Consider the following 24,507-nt stretch of genomic DNA (forward strand, 5'->3'; position numbering starts at 1 on the left):
AATTAATAAAATTTAGCGTTATGTAATTAATTAAATGAAATTAATATTTTGCAATATATTTGCTGTATTAAAAAATAAGTTATTTTTGTTGGTATATACATTTACTACAAACCAGGTAGGTTTGTAAATTATAAGTATAATTTGATATAAATATAGTATTTTAAAAATTTGGCTGCGAGCGAGACACGATCAGTAAATAATTTAATTGAAACATTGATAATATGAATCTCGTAATCAATGTTAAATATGTAATTTGATACACTTAGGGAAACATCTTAGGGTAAATATCTATTGCGGGATGGCCATAAATCATCGTATATTAGTTAAAAACACGAACGATAGTTCGAAATTAACCAATTTGGTTATGAAAAAAGTATACGAAAAAATTATATTAACATTATATTAAAAGACGAATTATTGCATTAAACAAATGGACAGCGTCTTTAGTAAGGCGCTAGTGTCATTTAAAACCACCTTTAAGTAAGAGATTTATTAAAACATTACAATATCATAAAATAACTAGAAATAGTGATATGCTATAGTTGAGGTTGAAATTCAGCATCTCCCAGGAATGTTTGCCACCTGGTTAATTGCTTGTGCGTAGACGGGCCGCGGGGTAATTCTGTTTTAGTTGTTTTTTACCCCTTTGTGAATGAAGCGTGAAGTTTATTGTAAAGGTTGTCATTTTTATAGAATTTATTTGATAATTATAACAAATTTCAACAATATTGACGATTGAATCTATATTTTTCCTCATATGGTTTAAATTTTAATACATAATTATAGAACTTAAAAAGCCCCACATAATGGCTTGTGTAAAGTTCGCTTAACGGTATTGTTTATTTTATGATATTTCAAAAACTAGAGTTGAAGCATAGAAAAATAATCAATTCTTTATAAGGTAAGTAATATTTTTAAGGAGTCTGTGATTATTTTTTTAATTAACAAAATTAGCGCGTAAGTGTTGATTGTTATAGATTTTATTATAAAAAATCAGATTAATCGAATTTGTAGGTATTTGTATTATTCTAGGACTTTACTTGCCGGATTAATTTAATTGATTTTTCTTTGTTTAGAAATCTTATAAAATTGCCAGCAACATTATCGTGAAGCGTAAACATTGTTGTTTATCAACATGGCAACACTGACGCACGCCATGTTTATTTCTTTCCTTTCCGTCATATCTTTGCCGCGGTGAGAATTTTGGAGGTTATCTCTTATCTCGGCGTCGTTGTCGGTTTTCTAAATAATTCTCTTGAATTATCGTAAATTTGGGGATAAAAAGCGTATTTCAATCTTGGGGTGGACGTTCTCTGTTTTCAGTTGACGCTGACGTATCGGCGACACTCGGCGTTGGTCAAAATTACATACAATTAGTTATAAAACATTGTCACAAATGAAAATGAGTAAAAAGGTTCGAGAATACAAGGCAGGGGACTTTATATTTGCGAAAGTGAAAGGCTATCCAGCATGGCCAGCGAGAGTGAGTAAAAAATACATAATACATAAACAAGAAGTGATAAATATCAGAAATATTTGATTTACATTGAATTAGCTTTAGGCGGGAAGACATATTGTATGACGCTTCTTAGCTTCATACATAACCAGGCTGGAACTAGTTTTATTCCTGTATTTACAACAAACCTTTGCGATATTATAATGTTTAGATCACATAAATCTAGATTTTTTTGCACTCCTGTCATTATTTTGTCAGATAATTGTCTAATAGTAAGAATCTTCTCTCATTATGTTTATGTATCATTATCAACATAAAATTGTATAGTACAATAACATGTTATGTAAAACATCACAATTGAAATGTTAATGTAATTTTAGTGGAGTAGTGATAAAAGATGTGAGTATATGTTAAGTTTATCATTTGATTTTTTCTTTATCAATCATCACCTTTCCTAAAACAGTGCTAAAATTTTAATGTAGTGTTATAATCTAATTTAGATTATTTTATTTTATTATTTAACTCATTGCTTATGATATTGTATCTTATTGGATTTTTATATGCAAAACAAAAGTTATATTTGCCTCCTGATAATTATCCACTTAATTGTATGTCATAATATAAACGCATTAAAAATAAAAAGAAAATAAATATAATGATTATACAAAAAAAGACTAACTCGCTGGGTTTCTTACTGGATCTTCTCCGTCGAGATTGCTTTCCGATCTAGTAGTAACAATATTGTAACTGATAAGAAAAAATATTGTAACTGACAATTTGCATCTGCCGCTGAAGGCCTAAACAACATACATACATTTCATTTCATATCATTTCATAACTTATAGCAGGATCTTATCTTTGCAATAATCACGTTTCACTTTGTTATAATGTTTCATTTGTCTGATTTAGCAGACTCAATCCTTACTAATATTATAAATCTGAAAGTAACTCTGTCTGTCTGGCTGTCTCTTCTTCACGCCTAAACCACTGAACCAATTTTAATGAAACTTCGTTTTACCGTTTAATTTAGTTTTGTTGGTAAATTATAATCTATATCTTTTATCTTTCAGTTTTACTCATTTCGTTTCTCATCTTTTTCAGGTCCAAAGGCCAAATGGAAAGAAATACTTTGTATATTTTTATGGGACTGGGGAAACGTATGTATATTTTTATCTCGTATCCTTAAAGTATTGAAAATACATAAGCCCCATTTTACATTACAAAATCTGTATTTGATAATAATAATAATATGCTTTATTGCCTCAATCTCAAATCAATTTAAAAAAAGGGGAAAGATTTACAAAATTTACAAAAAAAAAACAAATTTGTAGAGGCAAAAGGAGGTGGCTCAGTTTTTGCTGACACAGAGTCTGGGTTCTGTGCAGCACTGTTTTTCAGCCACATCCTTGTCCCTTAGATGTTAAGCGGAAATAAGTGACCGCCACCATTTAAAATACAGTTTCCACGCCATTTGCATTACAATCTCTATTTGTACAAAAATTTCAAGAACCAGATATAAAAAAAGAGTCCCTTCAAGATGTAATGTTAATTAAAAATATTTTATTTGTGTAGGTCATAGAATCTTGTAATGAAGGTAGTACGATCCTTTGTGATTCGTCTCCAGATGCACCACCACCACAGCTATTTCTGTCTAATAGCAGTGTTAAGCGCTGATGTGTCATTATTTGAAGGGTGTGGTAAATGCTATATACTTGTCTGAGGCATTCAAGCTTAGTCCTAAGGGGTACCAATGCATCAGTTGGCAACATCAAATAGGAATCAAGTTTTATCTGTAGTTGATTACAGTCATAATTACAATAGTCATCATCATCAACCCATTAATGTCTCGCTGCTGGGCACGGGTCTCCTCTCATAATGAGAAGGATTAGGCCATAGTCCACCGCGCTGGCCAAGTGCGTATTGGTAGACTTCACATACCTTTGAGATTTTTTTTTTCTATAAATCTCTCAGGTATACAGGTTTCCTCACGATGTTTTCCTTCACCATTGAGCAAGTGGATAATTAATTTTTAATACGCACATAACTTTGAAAAATCAGAGGTGCGTGCCTAGGATTTGAACCTTGGACCTCTCGATCGAGAGGCCAAGTTTCTTAACCACTAGGCTATCACTGTTATAGCTATCACTCCCATTACAATAGTCACATTCAATGAAATGGATTGCATGTTCACATCCAAGTTTAAACTATAAATAAAAAGTGTTAAAAATGTAAACTAACTTGTCATGACTACTTTCTTTTACATCTCATCGTCAGCCAATATCAGTCCACTGCTGTATATAAGCCTAAGGGCGCACCACTGAGCTCAGTCTTCTGCTCTCATCCAGTTACTTCCAATCATCCATCTCCATCTATTCCAGGGCAAATCTAGCACCGAACATGATATTCGACTATGCGGAGAACAAAGATAAGTTCCTCAGCAAGGCAGTGAAGCGTCGGGACTTTAATGACGGCGTGAAGCAAATCGAGCACGACTTTGCTAACAATGTACCGCTGGAGCAGGTCATCGGTGTTGCTATGGAGGTAGGTTTCATAGTATATTCAAAGGTGGTAGAACCCTTTGTGGTTCGACTCCGGCGGCACCACCGCCACACCTATTTCTGCCTAATAACAGCAGTGTTAGGCGCTGCTGTTTTCCGTTTTGAAGGGTGTGGTAAGGGAGACATACTTTTCTGAGACGTTCCAGCTTAGTCTTCAAGGGTAGTGGCGCATCTGTGGCCAACCTCAGGTAGGAATATCTAATTCTATCTGGGGTCGATTACAGATATCCAGGGGCGGCAGTAGCCACTTACCATCAGGTGGACTGCATGCTCGTCTGCTATTCCTATATTATAAAAAAAAATACAAATTTGGAATTACAATGATGTATAGTACACGTAAAACTGCTAGTCCGCTCTGAATATAGAAATGGATCGCGTTGCCGTAGCAAATTGTATGACTACACCAGCTCGCAACAACTTCAGAGCAGACTAGCAGTTTGGCGCGGACTATTAGTGGAAAAACCATGCTTGGACGAGTAATTCACTGTTGAAATTTACTGTCTTGAATTTGAAAGTTGTGTTTTTTCCAACTAGAGCAACTAAAATAACCATTTCATCCATTGTTCGCAGAAGACCCTTCTGTTTGATTCCCATGTCATTGAAGTGCATAAAAATAATAGGTTGCCTATCTTGGGGCATCCAGCATATAGAATTTAGTATAATCTTACTACGCTATTGCCATTGCGATCAAGTATTGCCATTTAAATCAAATGTGTATACAAAATTTCCATTCAATTTGTTTAATTGCACTGTTTGTTTTTAAATAGCTGGTTCAAAACAGTTGTACTACTTAATCCTTATATAAAACTAAGGAAGCAAGCAAGTTTGTATCTAATCTTGCAATAATAAATAATAATGCATTTACCAACAGGTGCCAGAAGAGTCTGCTAACGACATGGTAAACGACTCGACGACCAACGACACGATCGACGAGTCGACCGCCGACACGACCGCAGCGGAGGACACTACTGTCGCTGAAGAGGTGAGGCCACGACATGATAGTCATTACCATAGAATACCACCTATTACCACAGAATAGTAAAAATTACTCACTCCTAACAAGAAAAATTAGCCAGTTTTGACTATTGAAATTGTCACTGCCATCTGTTTCGTGTTTGAAACATATTTAAAAAATGTAGTTTTTAGATCATTTACGAATGAAACGATATTTCTACGCACCTTTTCTTCGATTTAGTGTTTTTGCACCACTTAACTGCACATGTCGGCATTGGTTCGCGTTAATTACCACATGACAGCCATTAAATGGCTGACACATTTATAGCATATACAGGGTGAATTTTTAAAACGGGCCTTCAGGGCCAAATCCGAAACTATAAGGATTAGCGAAAAATGCTGAAAGGAGTTACGAGGCTGATTTTGATAAAAACTAAAACTGCATCATTACTTTTTTTAAATAACTTTTTCCCTAGCCGGGAATCGAACGAGTTCATTTTTTAAAAAAATACACCCTCTATATTATGCCACCATCTGATAGTGTCGCTTATAAGGATCAAATTCTGGGAAGTAATGTTATGTGACAAATTAAAGGAAAAGGAAAATTTTGAAGAAAATACATATTTTTTTATATTAATTTGGCAGTTAAGTTCCCGCCATTCATCAATTTAAACATTTCGTGTATTAACAATTTTTTGGCTCCATGTTGGAATGCATTGGAAAAACACTTCAGTTAGTTCAAAGTACAAAGGGTTATACCACCTCCAAAGGTGTGCAAGTTTGCCTACAATGTTTTCCATTACCATTATAATAAATGATAATTAATTTGTAATATTTATATAATTTTAAAACTCCTATGCCCAGTAGTGGGACAGAAATGAGTTGGTACTCTGAAGCCTGCATCAGGATACATGTATGAAGTACAATAGCACTGATATTTTATTTGTAATTGTTAACTTTTCAGGCTGACGTAACAACAAACACGACAGCACAGAATGAAACCATGGTGGAAGATTCCGATGAGGCTGGTGCTCTGGTGATTGATGAGGGAAAGGTATTTAAATTTCTATGACTAAAGTAACAAGTAGGCATACAGTCTAGAAAATTATGCCATGGGAGCACACATAGACAAATACACAAACACCCAGACCCAGAAACAGACATCTAAATTCATCATTTAGATATCTGTCTGGCCGGGGATCGAACCCGGTACCCTCTAGACTCAGTCTAATATTGGACTAGCAAAAAACATTGCAGTTCAGCTGATAGTGACTATTGCTATTGTCGCCCATGGACATCTGTCATCCACTACAATGTAGGACGTATATGTAGAGAAGTTGTAGCCTTAGAAAAAAACTTTGTTTTATTTATTTTTATAATTTAGAAGCTAACCAGCATGTAGTCAACCGAATGGTAAGTTGCTACTACCGCCCATGGGCATCTGTAATCAACACCAGATAAGATCAGATTCCTAACTGAGATCAGCCACAAGCATTGTTACTCCTGTAAACTTAGTTGGAATGTTTCAGAAAAGTATTTACATGTAATTTTAGGTAGCAGACTTATGATCTCTTTATTATACAGGGTGAATTTTTAAAACGGGCCTTCAGGGCCAAATCCGAAACTATAAGGATTAGCGGAAAATGCTGAAAGGAGTTACGAGGCCGATTTTGATAAAAACTAAAACTGCATCATTAGTTTTTTAAAATACCTCTTTCCTTAGCCGGGAACCGAACGAGTTCATTTTGCAAAAAAATACACCCTCTATATTATTCCACTATCGGATTAGAATTTGATCCTTATAAGCAACACTATCAGAAAGTGGAATAATATAGAGGGTGTATTTTTTTTCAAAATGAACTCGTTCGATTCCCGGCTAGGGAAAAAGTTATTTTAAAAAAGTAATGATGCAGTTTTAGTTTTTATGAAAATCGGCCTCGTAACTCCTTTCAGTATTTTTCGCTAATCCTTATAGTTTCTGATGTGGCCCGTTTGAAAAATTCACCCTGTATACAAAAATAAAAGTAAAACTTCTTCAACCAAACAAAATTAATCTATATACAGAAAGGCCGAAAGTCCACAGTAAAACCGACAGGCAAAGAGACTCCCAAGCCAGTGAAAGAGCCAAAGACACCGAGAGGCAAGAAGAAGGAAGAAGCAGAAGAAAGCAAAGAAGATGACAAGAAGCAGGAGGAGATTGTTAGCCGCAGCGGTAGGAAGATACGGCCTAAGAGGTAAGACAATAAATATACACATAGATCATATCATCATGAACCCTTTATTTTGAAGGTGGTAGAACCCTTTGTGGTTCGACTCCGGCGACACCACCGCCACACCTATTTTCATAACAGCAGTGTTAAGCGCTGCTGTGTTCTGGTTTGAAGGGTGTGGTAAGGGAGACATACTTTTCCGAGGTGTTCAGGTTTTAGTACTCTGGGGTAGCGGTGTATCTGTGAACGACTATGCTCTTTGAAATAGGAATATCTAATCCTATCTGGGATTGATTACAGATGTCCATGGGCGGCAGTAGCCTCTTAAGATCAGGTGGACTGCATGCTCGTCTGCTACTCCTATATTATAAATAAATAAAGATAAAGAAAAAACTGATTTACGTACAGTTGGATTACCTTACTACAATGATGACTTAAGTTAAGATCATTTGTATAGATGATCCATACATTAATTAAGAAGTCACTTGCCGAAGTGTGGTTTCGAAGGTATGAGCTATGCTTGCGATTGTGACGCACAGAGATTTTTGTATATAAAATAGAAGTTTCATACATACAGACATGATACACACATACATACATAATATAGTAATTAGTAACATATCCTCAAATAATTGGCCAAGTGCAAGTCAAACCTGCACCCACACTATGGGAACTCTTAAAGGTATTTTCACAACTTGCTTTACCTTAAAAAATGAATGTTGAATACTTTTATTGGGCATCAAGAGAAACACAAGCATTCAGTTTTTTGTTACGCCCTGCAGGTCCACCCGCTTGACGGATATTAACATATAAGATGCCGTTGGATTCGCCGAAATTGGGATTGATATAAACCATACTTTAAAACTATTTTTTGTTATTATATCAATTCTGTACTTATAATATAATTTTGTTTCAGATATATAGACGAACAGACAGAAGACAACGCGACATTACCGTCACCGGCGCCTAAGAAGCGTCGCGGGGCATCGCCACTACCCGAGAAGGAGAAGGAAGATAAAGCTAACAAAACTGATGCGAAGGCCAAGGGGAAACATTTTAATGCTGTTACACAGGTTTGTTGGCACTATATTCTTTATAGCACTCTGTGACCTAAACCCGCATTTTAGCCACGCTTTTCCATGTCCAAAGTAGCCGATTTTTACACTGTACGAATATCAATACACTACCCTCACATTTGTAAAAAATTAACATCGCTATGAACGTTTCGTACTTTTAAATACCATTTGAAAATTAAAAGTGAGAAATGAGTATTTTGTTCAAAGCAATAATTATGTTAATATTTTATTTTGGACGTATTTATAAATATTTTTGCCATTGTGTATATTCTTAGCAATAGCATTACTATAAGACTAACTGTTGGACTATATCGAGTTTTATTGTTTGTTTTGACTGTGTATTTTCGCTACACACCAAAGTAGGACATAATATTTAAATTAGGAATCATTATCAAAATTAGCCATAATACTACTCCCATAGAAACTTGAGAAAGCGAACTATTTGTTGCCGTACGGGGTTCGGAGTATCGAAAATTTGGATAATTGCGTTTATGAAGAAAAGCTATTTGATCCGATTGAAGAAGGTAATGTTTTTACGTGTGTTTATAGGTATGTTTGTACGTATGTATTTTTCATTCTATGTCAAACTTAAACAACTTCATAACACTAACATAACTTTAACATATGATGTGTTGATTCATCTAAATTACAGGGATAACATAGGCTATATTTTTAAGCAATCAGGTTTTTGGTTTGTATAGTAACTTTCCCGTTGCGATTTGGCTGCTTTCTGGAATTTAAATGCACATATGACACATAATATAGCAGATCTGCGGTTATTACAAAGTTACTTGTTCATGTTTGGCAATCCAAATACATAATTGCGAATCTGTATAACTGAGGTCCGGATAATAGATTTTCTACTGTATCACTAGTATAACTTATTTGATTGCTTATCATATGTTTCCTTAATACGTTTAGGCGGAGTTCTTACTATATGCCATTGGTCTAGACACCACTAATTATTTAAAGATTTGTATTTATGTAGCCTAAATGGCTTGATGGATTTTTACTTATGTGTGGTGTTAGATTTGCCTTTATCACAAGAGCAGAACAATAGAATAGGCCAACTGAAAAGTTTTTAACCCAAAAATCTACTAGGTACGAATTACAAAATTTTCAAAATCAAAACTTTTTCACATCAAATTTAAATGGTTTTTGTTGTGTCACTTTTTAGTTGCTTTTTTTTAATTCATAATTTTAATTTCAATCTATTATAAGTTTTCCTTTCTTTCAAAATATTTATCATATTTTTTCATATCAATTGACAAGTATAAGCGGGTTTATATCACACGAGCTATAAAATAGTATACGATACTTGTGACATAAGTAGCCTATTATGTGCACGGCGTTTAGCACCCTCGCTGCGCTCGGGCGCTAACTTCACGCCGTGCAAAAATAGGCTACTTTGGCCACGCGTATCGTAATGTACTATTATTATATTGCGAGTTTTTTGTAGGCAGTGTGTAAAATAATTTAAGAGGGCAAGTGACTATTCCTGCCTAACAACAGCAGTGCTAAGTGCGGCTGTGTCCTGGTTTGAAGGGTATGGTAAGGGAGACATAATTTTTCGGGGCGTTCTAGCTTAGTCCTCAGGCATAGCGGCACATCTGTAGCTGACCTAAGGTAGAAATATCTAATCTTATTTGGGGTTGATTACAGATGTCCATGGGTGGTAATAGCCACTTACCATCAGGTGGAATGCATGCTCGTCTGCTACTCCTACATTATAAAAATGAAGCGGATTTGTTCTTTCAATAGCCGTAATAAATAAGGTGCCACTCATATACCTACTTACTGCTACTCATATATTTACATCAGGTAGGACTTTAATCTTATCTAGGGTTGGATACGGATGTCTATGAGTGGCAGTAGGTCTTTATATGCACTGTATGCACATTTGCGACTTCAATTTTATAACCAAAAATTTTTTTTTAAATTTCAGGCTGAACTAGAAGATTTGAAGGAGCCCTTCACTTCAGGTGAGTTTAGAATATATTTTAATTATATTAAAAAAAAAACTATAAAAGAAATAGAACATATACAATTCCCATAACATTATTTATTTATTTTTTACCATGATATATATTCCATTTAAAATTTAATATAAAAACAGCAATAAAAATACAGATTTAATAAATAATAAATGGAAATAATGACGCTACAATATTAAAACTAACATAAAAGATATGTTTTACAGTTACAATCCCTTGTAGCACAAAATAATAAGAAACTTACTTTTTATTGTGTGCCTGTAGGACATAAATATCATGTTGGATCTAATAGTTATTACAAAACATTTCCTGCCAGAAGTTATATACTCATAATAAATATTTATTAATGATATTTTTCAGATATAACTAAATGCGCTAGAATATTACAATTTAATTCTATTGACCAAGAAAATTCTCAACAAAATCCGTCAACGCTAATCAAAAAAACTGTGCCAAGATTCGATAGAGACTTGAAGAAAATTAATTCTAATAATGTTAATAACAATATTAATTCTAGTATTAGTGTAGCGAAGACTAGGAAATTTGTACCACCGACTAAAACTGCTACGAGAGATAGACTAAAAAGTGTAGATAATTCAGAAAATAAGAATGATAATACAAATAAGTGTATTGATGATATAGAAAATATACAAAATAAATCTAATTATATTGAATCAGTTGATAATCCTAGTCGTGGAGATCAAAATTATTCTTTTAATAAAGATATTAATGATACAGATACAATTAAAAATAATTTCGAAAATTATTATAGTTTACATAGTAATGATACCTATAATTCTGTATTTAATGAGTCCGAAAATTTATTATCTCAAAATAATGCTGTAATGCCTGATAATTTTATGAATAATAATTATTATTATAATGAGGCAAATAAATGTATATTGCCTAATGATTTTTATGGTATTTCTGAGGATTTCTCTAATTTAGATATTTATAATAATGAAATAGATAATTTGAATAAAACTATTCCTTTCAATCATTTTGATAAAAATTTATCGACAAATTGTAGTAACATTCAAAATGATTTTAATTTTAATATACTTGATAATAATTTTAATGATAGTAAAGATTTATCAAAGAAAAGTAAAGATAATGATAAAACAAAGTTTGCTTTAGACGGTCTTCTATTAGGTTCGTTAAATGTATTGAATGAGAATACATCTATCACACAAAGTTTGACTCAAGTTTCAAATATATCTAATAATTCTACAGTTGAAATTATTAGTCGTAATGAATCAATTTCCTCTGTTGTTACTTTGAATAAAACATACAAAGATTTGGATGTGAAAAGTTTCGAAAATAGACAAAATTTACTTATTAATGATGATGAAGAATTTAAATCTAGAAATTATTCTAATAATAATTATAATCATAAAATACCCGAAGGTGATGAATATTTAAATTTATTTAAAAGTAATAAATGTAAAAGTAAAAATAAATCTAAGAAATTTGTAGCAATGTCTACAGAATTTGGTGATATGGGATTTAATATGAAATACTGTGAGTATATTAATCAATTTGGTAATTATTATGAAGATTGTCAAGAATATGAGGATATTACTAGGAAAATATTGAAATTGTATCCAAGTGAAAATAGAATTTTTTATGATAGATTAATTAAAAAATAAATAGTTGTTACTAAAATGGAACGATTATTATTGTAGCAACTAGGGGAAGGGATCCTAGCAAGGGATTGTAAAAAATATTACATGTGTAGCTAAAATTATCTGTGATTTTTAATTATTTTAATCATTATTACTATTGCAAAATAAAATTTTAAGATTTAATAATTGTTTTTTAAATACTTAAGAATTGTTGAATAAAATAAAAAGAATATCGTCTATTATAGGTTGATTTGTAAAATCAGTTTAATTCCTTAATTATTATGTCTTTAATTGTTAAAAACGCGAGTTAAAAATGATATGACGTATTAAGTTTATAGGTAATTTAAAATTATACTTGATGTTGATTCAATCATTATTTTTATTTCGGAATTATTACAAAATAAAATTGTATGATTAAAATACTTGAATAATAAAAATATGTACTTAAATCAATAAAAATGTTAAATAAAGTAAATCTAATATTCTATTTGTACTTTGTTTAAATTCTGACAGGTTACATTTTATAAATAACCGTAAATTATAAAAAAAAAATATTCATAATTGTTCAGGTTAGTATTTTGTGGTTGTTTATTATTTATTGTAGATTTAAACTTAGCATTGAATATTTCAACTGATATTGCTTGTTTCAACTTTAATTTTAGTTTAACCTAAAATTGGTCACAAATGAATTATTATAACAGGTATTTTTGCCTAATAACAGCCACTGTGTGTTGGTTTGTAAGATATAGTAAGGTACAGATTCTTATCTGAGGCGTTTCAACTTAATCTTCAGGGGTAGCAACGGATTTGTGGCCAACCTTGGTTAGGGATGCAATCTTATGTGGGGTTGATCTGTAATCAAGTGAGATCTGTATCTCCATTGGCGGCAGTATTTACTTACCATCAGGTCACACATCACACCAGGTGTGTTGCATACTCATTTGCTACTTCTATATCATATACTAGCTGACCCGGCAACTTTGTACCGCCTCAAAATCTATTTATCAAATATATATCATATAAAATATAGCCTATGTTACTCATGGATAATGTAGCTTTCGAATGGTGAAAGAATTTTTAAAATCGGTCCAGTAGTTTTTGAGCCTATTTATTACAATCAAACAAACAAACTAAGTTTTCCTCTTTATAATATTAGTATAGAAAAAGACTTTCGTGGTACAGAAAACCGCCACATGCACAAAAAAGTTTGAAGGAAACACTATCATACCATATTTAATTGAGTTCCCAAAGGAAAGAGGTTATCTATTTGTAGCATACGTACATATGTATGTTAATACTATTTTTCCTTTCAGAGGAACAAGACAAAGAGAACATCCTGATAGCGTACCTGCCCCAGGGTCAGTACGTGGGCATCAAGCTGTTCCAATCCAGACCGACCACATGCAAGAGTGAGCCAGCGAGGCTGCAGTGGGACAGACAACAGGCACAGAACGCTATTACCTTGAAACAGCAGCTTGGTAAGTGGGTTTTACGTAAGACATTAGATATACTGTAAAGTGTATTTTTGGCGAGAATTTTAAAATGTCGGTCTAGGAAGTGTGTATTTTTGGTAGAGGATTAATGGATTGGCCCAAGATGTGTGTATTATGGGCAAAGTATTGAAATATCAGCTTAAGAAGTGTGTATTTGGGTAAAAAGTGGAAATATCAGAATGACGGGTAGAAAGTGAATGTTAGGATGTAAAATGTAAGTGACGCCTTTTGAAGTGTGTGTTATGTGGAGAAAATCGGTGGGTATCAAGTTGTTCCAATCCAGACCGACCACATGCAAGAGCGAGCCAGCGAGGCTACAGTGGGACAGACAACAGGCACAGAACGCTATCACGTTGAAACAACAGCTTGGTAAGTGTGTTTTTTAAATGTAACAATGAAAGGACAGATAAGGAAGTGTTTATTTTAGGTAGAATAAGAAACGATATGCTGAAACAACAGCTTGGTAAGTATTATTTATGTAAGACATTTAAAAGATGAACTACAAAGTGTATTTTTAGCGAGAATTTTGAAATGACTAAATAAGAAGTGTGTATTTAGGGTAAAGGATTAATGTAATAGCCTGAGAAGTGTGTACACTACACAGGACGCTATTACGTTGAAACAACAGCTCGGTAAGTGATAATGTGGTTAATGTTGGAGTTATGGCTTGGGCACTGTGCGTTTGAAGTGTAATGTTGAAGGGATAAATTAGAAAGTGCGTGTTTTGAGTGGAACATCGAAACGACAGCTTAGGAAGTTTCTTTTGCGTTTAAAGTGCATAAATGAAGTTTGAAGTGACTACTTGGGAAATGTGTTTTAGGAAGAAATTAATAAATAAATAAACTGTAAAGTGTATTTTTAAATGAATGGCTGGGAAAAAACTTGTCAGTGACCACTAAGTTATCACAGGTGGACTACTTGCATTTTACTTAAGTTATATTTTATTTTGTTACAGAAAAAGGTCAAATCACAGCCCAATCGGTGATCACACAACTGGTGATGGATCTCAATCTCACCGATGAAGAGAAAAGCACTTTGGACAAGGAGAGAGAGACAGGTTTGTATCTGAATCATTTTATTTTCGTTACGTTAGTGTTTGCAACTGCGATAGTGTGTGAATTTTGGTTTATCATTATGGGCAGCGTCGTCGACCCATTACTGTCCCACAGCTGGGCACGGGTTCCTCATCTCATCATCTTATCTCAGACTGAGAGGGTTTAGGCTATTTTCCAGGGTGAAATCCGAATTAGTCACTTGAGAACTTTATTTTTAGACACTTGGGAACTTTATTTGAGGTTCAAATCAAAGCATCTCTACTTTATAGGTAATTATAATAATTCATTATTATCACTTGCATAAATGGTCAAAAGGAAAAGATCGTGAGAAAACCTACATGCCTAAGAGTTTGGACTGAAGTCCACCAATTCGCATTTGGCCAGCGCGGTAGACTTAAACCTTCTCACTTTGAGAAGAGACCCGTGCCCAGCAGTGGGACAATAATGTGCGGACAATGCTTCACGAGTTTATAGTGTTAGCACATCATTATAATTTTAAAATGCAATATATAAATCATTTGTCTCTGTTTTTTGCACGCTTCCATGCTCAGCTAAAGGGAGCGGTAAATTATTTTAAATTTTATTATAGATGTCTAATTAAACCACTCTTATACCAAATTTAACCTTTCTCATAAGATACTTCGCAGTGTGAAGGGCTCTTGTGTCCTCAGACGTAGCAAAGCATCTGTAGCTAAATAAAAGGCATAAATATAAAATTGGATCTTATATGGGGTTTGTTATAGATGTCCACTTAACGCCACATCATGCTTGTTTTAAACCAATTTCAAAAATGAGTCTTGAACCTTTAACCCTGTGATCCATTGATCTCATGTGGGACAGTATTTTGGCATCCTAGGATTTTTTCTAAACGCTTAAACGCTTACTACACTAGGAATTCCTGTGTCGTGGGTGCCATGGACACACACATAGACAAATACACAAACACCCAGACCCAGAAACAGAAATCTAAATTCATCATTTAGATATCTGTCTGGCCGGGGATCGAACCCGGGACCCTTTGCGCGTCAGACCGGTATGGTGACCGCTCCGCCACGCTGGTCGTAGGTCGTGGTTCTAGAAAGGAAATTTCCCATCAGATGTAGGGTGTCAGGAGCAGTCATGCTCCGACAGGCTCGATTCAAAGTTTGTTTATATTGAGAAAATTGTACTAACGTGATTCAGAATTCTAGTGGCGCCATCTCTATACAGCTCATGGAAAAACTCACAAGTCCTCATTTAGCACGGCCATGAAAACTATCATAAAATATAGGTTGATTATTTTTAATTATGTTCCTTGTGTGTGTGTGTGTGTTTTTACTCTGTTTTTCTTTTAAGAATGCAGAGCGAATGTAATATTTTTTAATTACAAATATAATTTTGTGTTATATAGATATATTCGGAATATATTAATTAACGATCTAATTTATTCATTACAGAGGAGAAGAAGTCCAGGGTTCAATTCCTGAAGACGGAGATGAAGCTGATAGAGCTGGAGGCTAAAATCAAAACGTGTCTCTGCTTGGAGAAGGCGGACACTGACTTGTGTCTTAAACTACTGGATGAGTTTACGGGTAAGTTTTGACACTTTAATGTTTTTCAAGTGTATGTTTGTATGTGTGTCTCATTCTTTGGTATGCTCTGCAGTCTAAATGGTTTACCGGATTGTAACGTAGAGATGTTGTTGGTTGTGATTCGATTCCGGAGGCACCACAAGTACACCAATTCCTGCCTTATATCATCAGTGTTAAGCGATCAGTGTTAAGAGATCCGCTTTGAGGGGTGTGGTAAAGGAGACATAGTTACTCGTTCGTAGTTAACCGTTTCAACTTTGTCCTTAGGGGTAGTAATTCATTTGTGGCTGCCCTCAAGTAGGAATCGAATCTTATCTGGGGTTTACTACAGATGTCCATGAGCGGCAGTAGCCACTCACCATCACGTGGACTGCGTGCTCTTTGCCACTTCGCTATTATAGAAAAAAACGTACATACTTACTAGCGTACATAACTACATACAATCTTTTCTGTAATCCGTTCTGTAAATCGGGTTCTGTACCCAAAGGGTACAAATGGCACCCTAATACTAAGTCTCTGCTGTCTGTCCGCTTGACAAAGGGCTCTACCTCCGGTACTGTAATAGATGGACAATTTTTACAGAGTATGTATAATGGTGGCCGGTAAAACAACAAATATTAAAAATAGGAAACAAATTAAAATTTGGGTGATATAACCCACACATAGAGGGTTCCCCTCTATGTGTGGGTTCAACCCGGAAAACGTTGTGATGCCATATAAATAAAAATAATTTAAGGGTGAACAACCCTTATCACTTAGGGGTATGAAAAATAGATAGCAACCGATTCTCAGACCTACTGAATATGCATATAAAATTTGGTGAAATTCGGTAAAGCTATTTAGGAGGAGTACGGTAACTAACATTGTGACACGAGAAATTTATATATAAGATATTATATTTATTGTTTGTTATTTGCAGAGCTGGACATAAAACCCCTGATGCTGCTCAAACACCCGTCCTGCGGTGAAACAGTGAAGCGTCTCCGCGCCTACGTCGGTAACGCACCGTCGTGGGAGTTAAGCGAGAGTGCCGCTCTGCTGTTCGCCAAACAGGCACACCGTATCCGCCGTCGTGCTGATCAGCTCTACCGTCGTGTGCGGGTGAGTGAAAGATTCGACTTAGCAAAAAGGGTGGCCACCCATTTTTGCTAAGTCAAATTAAGTATATGTGTCGTCGCGTTGACTAGCTGTACCGTCGTGTAGGAGTGAGTCAAAATAGAAACGGGTAGCCACCCATTCTTCCTACTTGAGGTCGGCCAAATATGCGTTGCAATCCCTGAGGTCTAAGCCAAAACACCCTGTATAAGTATCTTTCTTTTACCACACTTAAACCCAGAATAACAGTTATATACTGCTGTTATAAGGCAGAAATAGGTGTGACGGTGGTATAGTCCGCGCCAAACTGCTAGTCCGCTCTGAAGTTGTTGCGAGCAGGTGTAGTCATACAATAATTTGCTTGACGACGCGCTTCATTTCTATATACAGAGCGGATTAGCAGGTTTGCGCGGACTATACCCACAGAGTAGAGCTATGAATTTTACCAAAACTTATTTCATAATATACATCTTCTTTTCAGGAATTATTCGTGACTCCCGAAGGTCTTTCCTTCTGGGAATTCTTCTCGGAAAGAGTGGAACAGTTCAAGAAAGTCACCGCTAAGTTGAGTCCTGATGAATTATTGGAAATGGTCCATGAACCTATAGGTAAATGATTTAGTTTTTTTTTATAATATAGGAGTAGTAGACGAGCATGTAGTCCAGAGATGGTAAGTGGCTACTTCCGCCCATGGAGGTCTGTAATCAACTCCAGATAGGATTAGATTCCTACGTGTAATCGGCCACAGATGCGCCGCTACCCCTGAGGATTAAGCTGCAACGTCTCAGAAAAGTATGTCTCCCTTACCACACCCTTTAAACCAGAACACAGCAGCGCTTAACAGTGCTGTGTGTGGTAGAAATAGGTGTGACGGTGGTGCCGCCGGAGTCGAACCTCAGAGGGTTCTACCACGTTCAAATTATTATGAAACTGTAGTAGCAAATGAGCATGTAGACTACTTGATGGTAACTGCCTAATCGCTAATCGCAAGTAGGACTGAAGTATAGTCCGCGCCAAACTGCTAGTCCGCTCTGAAGTTGTTGCGAGCAGCTGTAGTCATACAATTTGCTATGGCGACGCGATTCCTTTTGTATATTCATAGCGGACTAGCAGTTTTACGAGGACTATACTATCAGAGGTTCGTCATAGTATGTTTGCTTCTCATGAGGACTAAGTTAGAATGTTTTGTGTTAGAGAATTTTTCTTATCATATTCCAAACCAGATAGAAATTTTAGCTAGTAATTGTAAGTTAGTAAATGTTCCATTCAAATGTTCTTAAATCTAACCTTCTAAAAGTGCATTTCAACATTATTTGTAATAATTAAAGTAATTAATTGCTATTACTAAGCAGTGATAGCCTAGTGGATAAGAAACTGCCTCTAGATCGAGGTTCAAATCTCAGACACGCACCTCTGACTTTTCAAAGATATGTGCGTATTCAAAATTAATTATTACTTGCTTAAACGGTGAAGGAATACATCGTAAGGAAACCTGCATACCTGAGAAATCTTAAAAAGTTGGACTATGACCTAATCCTTCTCATTATGAGAAGAGACCCGTGCCCAGCAGTGGGGCAGTAATGGGTTGATGATGATGATGTATTACTATTTTCCTAAAAACACCAGAACGGCATCAAATTTTGTTTGTTTATATGTCTAGAGCAGCGTTTCCCAACCTTTTTCAGTCCACGGACCCTTAGGAAATCAAGCACATATTTCACGGACCCCCTTAACAAAATTAAGAGCAAAAAAAAAAAAACAATCCCCGTCAAAACATAATTTGAAAGACTGATTTATGTATTTTTTTTTAGATTAGTAATAGTGTTATACATCATTGGATGCATCTTTTTTATTTTTTTGAAATACCGTGTGCTTACATCACGTTTTTCTAATAAAACTGGTTTGCTGATTTTTCGTTTACCGACTGTTTTGCATTTAATAAGCAATTTATGTGTTTCATTTAATAAGCAATTTATATGTTGATGACACTGCGGACCCCCTTACATATACTCGTAGACCCCCAGGGGTCCGCGGACCACAGGTTGGGAAACGCGGGTCTAGAGTATTTTTTTTTATTTACAGAAATGTCAGTCCCAACTTCACACACAATGAAAGCGTCAGTCGAAGCGGCGAATGAGGAGGAACCTATGGAGGAAGATAGTTCACCGAAAAAGAAACCAGCGGGTAAATATTCTTCATTCACAGATAAATTGTGCACCTCAGTAGGGTCAGATATTGGTATAGCCCGCGCCAAAGTTCTAGTCCGCTCTGAAGTTGTTGCGAGCTGGTGTAGTCGTACAATTTGCTAGAGCGACACGGACTCATTTCTATATTCAGAGCTGATTAGCAGTTTCACGCTGACCATACCATATATAGAAAATATAAATAGATATTTAAATCCGTTTGATATCAATCTGAGAAATGATTGCGGAACTTTTTTCAATGATATAGGCAGAAAAGATTGTACATCTAATGGTAAGGGGCTACTGTGGTTCATGGACATCTATAATCAACTCCAGTTATGATTAGAGACTTAAGGTTGGCCACAGACATATTGGTACTCCTGAGGACTAAGTTGGAATGCCGTGTGTATGTCTCTCCCTTATTGCACCCTTTAAAATAGAATTTTATGCTACAAACATAGATTAGTATAGATATCTCACTGCCTTGTAATTGAAAGAAGCGACAAATGGCAAATGGCAAAAACCAAGCAGTCAGCCTATTCCCCATTACGTGTCCGACTGTCATGGTGTTATTTACGCGGAATAATGCCGATATGTGCACTAAAGTGGTGCAAAAACAACACGAAATCGAAGAAAAATTGCGGAGATATGTCGTTTCATTCGTAAATGCTCTAAAAACTACATTTTTTTTAATATTTTCCAAACACGAAAATAGCTGACAGTGACAATTTGAATTGTCAAAACTGGTTACATTTTCTTGTTAGGAGTGAGTAATCTTTACTAATCTATGGTTATAAATCAGAAGAAGGTCGGTTTACAATGTTTATCATGAGACTTAAAATAATTAATTTTACAGCGAAACAGAAGAAAACCACAAACAACAGCACACCGTCCAAGCCGCCGATGAAGCGGCAATCTTCTAGAAGATTGGCAGAAGAGAAAGAGCAGGAAAAAGAACAGAACGCAGAAGATAAGACTGAGGATGTCAATATGGAGGACGCTGAGAAATCTTCTAAGGTAATAAAGTGTATTTGTCTTTATTACACTCATTATCTATGTTTTTATATAGAAGTAGTAAATAAAGCAGCAGCAAGCAATGCACCTGATGGGGTAGTCCGCGCCAAACTGCTAGTCCGCTGTGAAGTTGCAGCGTGTGGCGCAGGGCCGCGCTGTCTTCGTCCCGCTAATATCTAAAATTTGCTATTCGACGCGACTTTAGTTCGTTCGCGTTAAGAATGCAGTGAGTCATCAATGCAACTGCAGGGTAACGGCGGTGTACATAATACAAACAAATTAAGTTTAATTGACATATAGTCCTTCTCCAGTGGCTCCTTGAAAAATGTTTCTATACTCTGAAAGAATTTATGCTCTAATCATAATTTTATTCTATTAATGTAATGACATAATTTTAATTAATAAATTAATATAATGACATAAATTAAACAATGCTGTACCTACTAACACTATAAAAATGTATTTTGCACGCCAAATATGGCAAATGTGAGAAAGTCTCTAACTCTGTACAACTTACTAACCACATTTATGCAAATAAATAATTATGACTTATGACTTATAAAATATTATATTAAAATTAACCAAAGGTGAAATGAAATGAAATGTCTTTATTTTGTATAGGCCTATGGGGGCACTTACAAATTGTCTGTTGTTTTTTTTTGTACTAAAACGTCTCTTTTTCGTATTTAAATCGCACTGTTTAAAGTAATTAACCACGTTGTAAATTACTTTTCTTTCTTCGCTATGTATCAGCGAACCACTTTGATTTTACCAAATAGGTGAGGTATTAATTTTTGTTTAATAGTTTCACAAAAAATCAGAGGACACAATCGTTGCGTTCGAAAGTATTCGTTGAACTGATCACTGTGACCTCGACTTTCTAATTACGAAAGATTTGATTGGTTAGGGGGAGGGGCTAGGACGGCAGACTAGGGAGACTTACTGCATTCTTAACGCGAACGGACTATAGTTTCTATATTCAGAACGGACTAGCAGTTTGGCGCGGACTATACATGGACATCTGTCATCAACGCCAAATTGGTTTAGAGTTTCGTAGATGCGATTATAATTTTCTGATGGACCCATTATATATGTATTGGTTTATATAGTTCAGTGATTTGAAAATAACACCACATTTTTTTTAAATGAAATAGCATATGTACAATTTTGTAGGAGATAATTTTGCAGAATTTAATATCGAGTTATATAAATTGGTATCTTGAAAATATGCATAGAAAAAATTATAGATATTAGCAAAATATGTACATACTAGCTGACCGAGCAAACTTTGTATCGCCTCAAAAATTATTTATCAAATTTATTTCATATAAAATATAGCCTATGTTATTCGTGGATAATGTAGCTTTCGAATGGTGAAAGAATTTTTAAAATCGGTCCAGTAGTTTTTGAGCCTATTCATTACAACCAAACAAACAAACAAAGTTTTCCTCTTTATAATATTAGTCTATGACGACATTTTCTATGATATGTAATAAATAGCAAAGGCTTTTGTTTTAATAATATTTTTTTTATTAATTAATAGGCCGCAGAAGAAGAGAAAGATACAACAGAGGCTGAACAAAATGCAGAACAAACAAATTCTAATGAAGACGCAAGCGCAGACGATACTCAAGAAGAAAGCTCAAAAAAAGATTCCGGAAATGATAAAATAGATGATAATAATGATGATGATGAAAGCAATAAATCAGATAAAGGCAAAACTAAAGAGGATTCATCAGATAAAAGCAGTAAAAATCAGGATTCATCGGACAAAGCAAAGAATAAAGATGATTCGTCGGATAAAAAAACTAAAGATAACACAGATAAAACTAATGAACCAGAAAAAGGCTCTAAAACTAAAGATGATTCAGATAAGACTAAGGCTAAAGAGGATTCAGAGAAGAACGCTAAAACTAAAGAGGATTCAACAGAAAAGGGAAACAAATCTAAGAATAATAATAAAGAAAAATCTAAGTCTAAAAGCCCGAGTCCTAATGAGAAAGATGAAACCAAGAGTTCGAAAGAGACTAAAGCCAATGAGTCCGGAAAGTCTAAGGAGGATAGAGCAGAGAAGAATAAAGGAGATAAGTCAGGGAAAGAAGATAAGACAGAGAAGTCAGAAGATAAAGAAGACGAGCCCAGAGCGAAGCGATCGAGAGAGGTAAGCATTTACACTTTTTTTTATGATATAGGAGTAGCAGACGAGCATGCAGTCCACCTGATGGTCAGTGGCTACTTGACTGTGGTCATCTGTAAGCAATCTCTGATAAGATGAACAGTCCTGTAATTGGTCACAGGTGCGTTGCTACGCCTATAGACTAAACTGGAACACTTTGGATAAGTGTGTTTTTCATATCTAACGGCATGTTATTTAATTTTAACGCAATTCAACAAATTATTGTTAAAATTTTATTTTTTTATTACCAAAACTCATAGATTAGTAAAGATACCTCGCCGCTTAGAAACTGAATGAAGCCACAAACGGCTTATTTTAGTAAGTTCTTTTTTTGAATTCTTGACAAGTAAAAACATTTTTAGAGAAAATTTACGAATAAATAACTAATACTGCGTAATTTACGTAATAAATAAAATTATTTCAAATATTTTGGGGACATTTAGCACGGAGACGCGGCAAAACTTTTTACGCAACCATTTCAATTCTCAAAACTGGGTACATTTTCATGTTAGGAGTGAGTAATCTTTACTAATCTATGCCAAAACTCGAAAATTGTCAAGTTTCCAACTGTGGTTATCAAGAATTGTTATATAATGTAATATAATTTTAGGCTCGTCGCGGAATTGGCTTTTTAATTTCTTAATAGCTAATATTTCGACTTAGGAAAAATAAATTAATAAAATAGAAACATTTTTCGGGCGTCTCACATCTCTTGTGTGCCATCTGAGGGAAAGGCAGAACAAAACCTGTGGAGTTAGCTTTTTACTTATATGTGAATATTTTTGCAGAGCAAGAAGACTGATGCACCGCCGCCGAGGTCACCAACAAAAAGAAAGTCGAAATTCTAAGCGTCTAGAATATTCTCTTTTGGATTTATTTTTTATATGTTTAGCCCAAGTACTACTAAGGAGTAGACATCGAATGAATTGTTCAAATTCCTGTTTATTGTTAACCTTGAGTATTTTACTCGCAGGTAATTGTTGTGACTAAGTCGGATTTTTGTTTAAATTTTAGTCTAAAATCACAATTTGTCTCAAGTCGAATATGTGTTACATTGGTAAACATATACAATAGAAGAGGTATAGATAACTCACAAATAATATATTCGTTTTATTAAATTGTTTTACACAACAATTTTATGAGTGCTATAATTTTCTGATACTAGAAATTTTAGTAGATATTCATTGTTACTCTTCTTGATACTCTTCTATTTATCTGAGACAAAATCTTAAATTGTTTTTAAGATAGTAAGCATGCAATAAGTGACTACATTATTTGAATTAAAAAAAAAACGATTATTTTCAAAATCTACGGTTGGATTGTATATTTTAGAATCGATAAAATATAAGATAAACTCCCTTACATAAATTATGTATAATTAATAGGACTTAATGACGAAATTTTAAAATAACTCATATTATGTAAGTCCATTAGATATTCGTTAAACTAATATATCTTTTTAAATCTGTATTTAATATATTTGAGACACTTTCCAATAAAATACACTTGGATCTTCCTTTTATTATTTACTATTTAGATAAATTATGATAAGTTACTGAAAGTACATTTCAATTATATTATAGTTACGTTAAATAAGCTATTTTTACAAGTTGTAAATATCTATTCTAGAATAAAGATTTTTTTAATTGATACTACTCTTTTGATATCTCATTTATGTACCTGTTTTTTAAACTTCGCTCGTAAATAGTTATTAATACGAGTATATTATCATTGGTTAATGGTTTAGTTTTACATCTGTTTCCCTAAAACTATATGTTTTTTTATAATATAGGAGTAGCAGACGAGCATGCAGTCCACCTGATGGTAAGTGGCTCTTGCTGCCCATGGACATCTATAATCAACCCCAGATAGGATAGATATTCCTACCTGAGGTCGGCCACAGATGCGCTGCTACCCCTGTGGGCTAAGCTGGCACGTCTCGGAAAAGTCTGTCTCCCTTACCACACCCTTAAAACCGGAACACAGCAGCGCGTAACACTGCTGTTATTAGGCAGAAATAGGTGTGGCGGTAGTGCCGCCGGAGTCG

General features: G+C 34.6%; 1 protein-coding gene across 2 annotated transcripts; it reads left to right on the forward strand.

Moving 5' to 3' along the window:
• The first annotated feature begins 1,114 nt into the window (after positions 1-1,114).
• On the forward strand, positions 1,115-24,112 carry LOC140748561 (uncharacterized). 2 transcript variants are annotated; one of them, XM_073081374.1, is made up of 18 exons: positions 1,115-1,194; positions 1,324-1,483; positions 2,558-2,613; positions 3,835-3,997; positions 4,886-4,996; positions 5,933-6,022; positions 7,033-7,202; positions 8,095-8,251; positions 10,200-10,236; positions 13,187-13,351; positions 14,322-14,423; positions 15,858-15,992; positions 16,912-17,093; positions 17,569-17,695; positions 19,170-19,271; positions 20,127-20,287; positions 21,828-22,445; positions 23,249-24,112. In XM_073081374.1, the coding sequence occupies exons 2-18, from the start codon at positions 1,397-1,399 to the stop codon at positions 23,306-23,308; spliced, it is 2,523 nt and encodes an 840-aa protein (XP_072937475.1). In that variant the 5' UTR covers positions 1,115-1,194; positions 1,324-1,396; the 3' UTR covers positions 23,309-24,112. The 2 variants fall into 2 exon arrangements, with proteins under 2 accessions (XP_072937475.1, XP_072937476.1); XM_073081375.1 differs by having other exon boundaries at positions 1,191-1,209.
• Positions 24,113-24,507: the final 395 nt, after the last annotated feature.

This window comes from Epargyreus clarus, unplaced genomic scaffold, assembly GCF_041222505.1.
Source record: "Epargyreus clarus isolate Ecla_fem2 unplaced genomic scaffold, WU_Ecla_fem_2.2 ptg000016l, whole genome shotgun sequence".
NCBI lineage: Eukaryota > Metazoa > Arthropoda > Insecta > Lepidoptera > Hesperiidae > Epargyreus > Epargyreus clarus.

Bases quoted from the DNA above. Each gene is read 5' to 3' on its own strand.
- LOC140748561 (XM_073081374.1), top strand. From the start codon at position 1,397: ATGAAAATGAGTAAAAAGGTTCGAGAATACAAGGCAGGGGACTTTATA. The intron at 6,023-7,032 runs GTATTTAAATTT...ATCTATATACAG, and splicing joins TGGTGATTGATGAGGGAAAG to AAAGGCCGAAAGTCCACAGT. The intron at 22,446-23,248 runs GTAAGCATTTAC...ATATTTTTGCAG, and splicing joins GAGCGAAGCGATCGAGAGAG to AGCAAGAAGACTGATGCACC.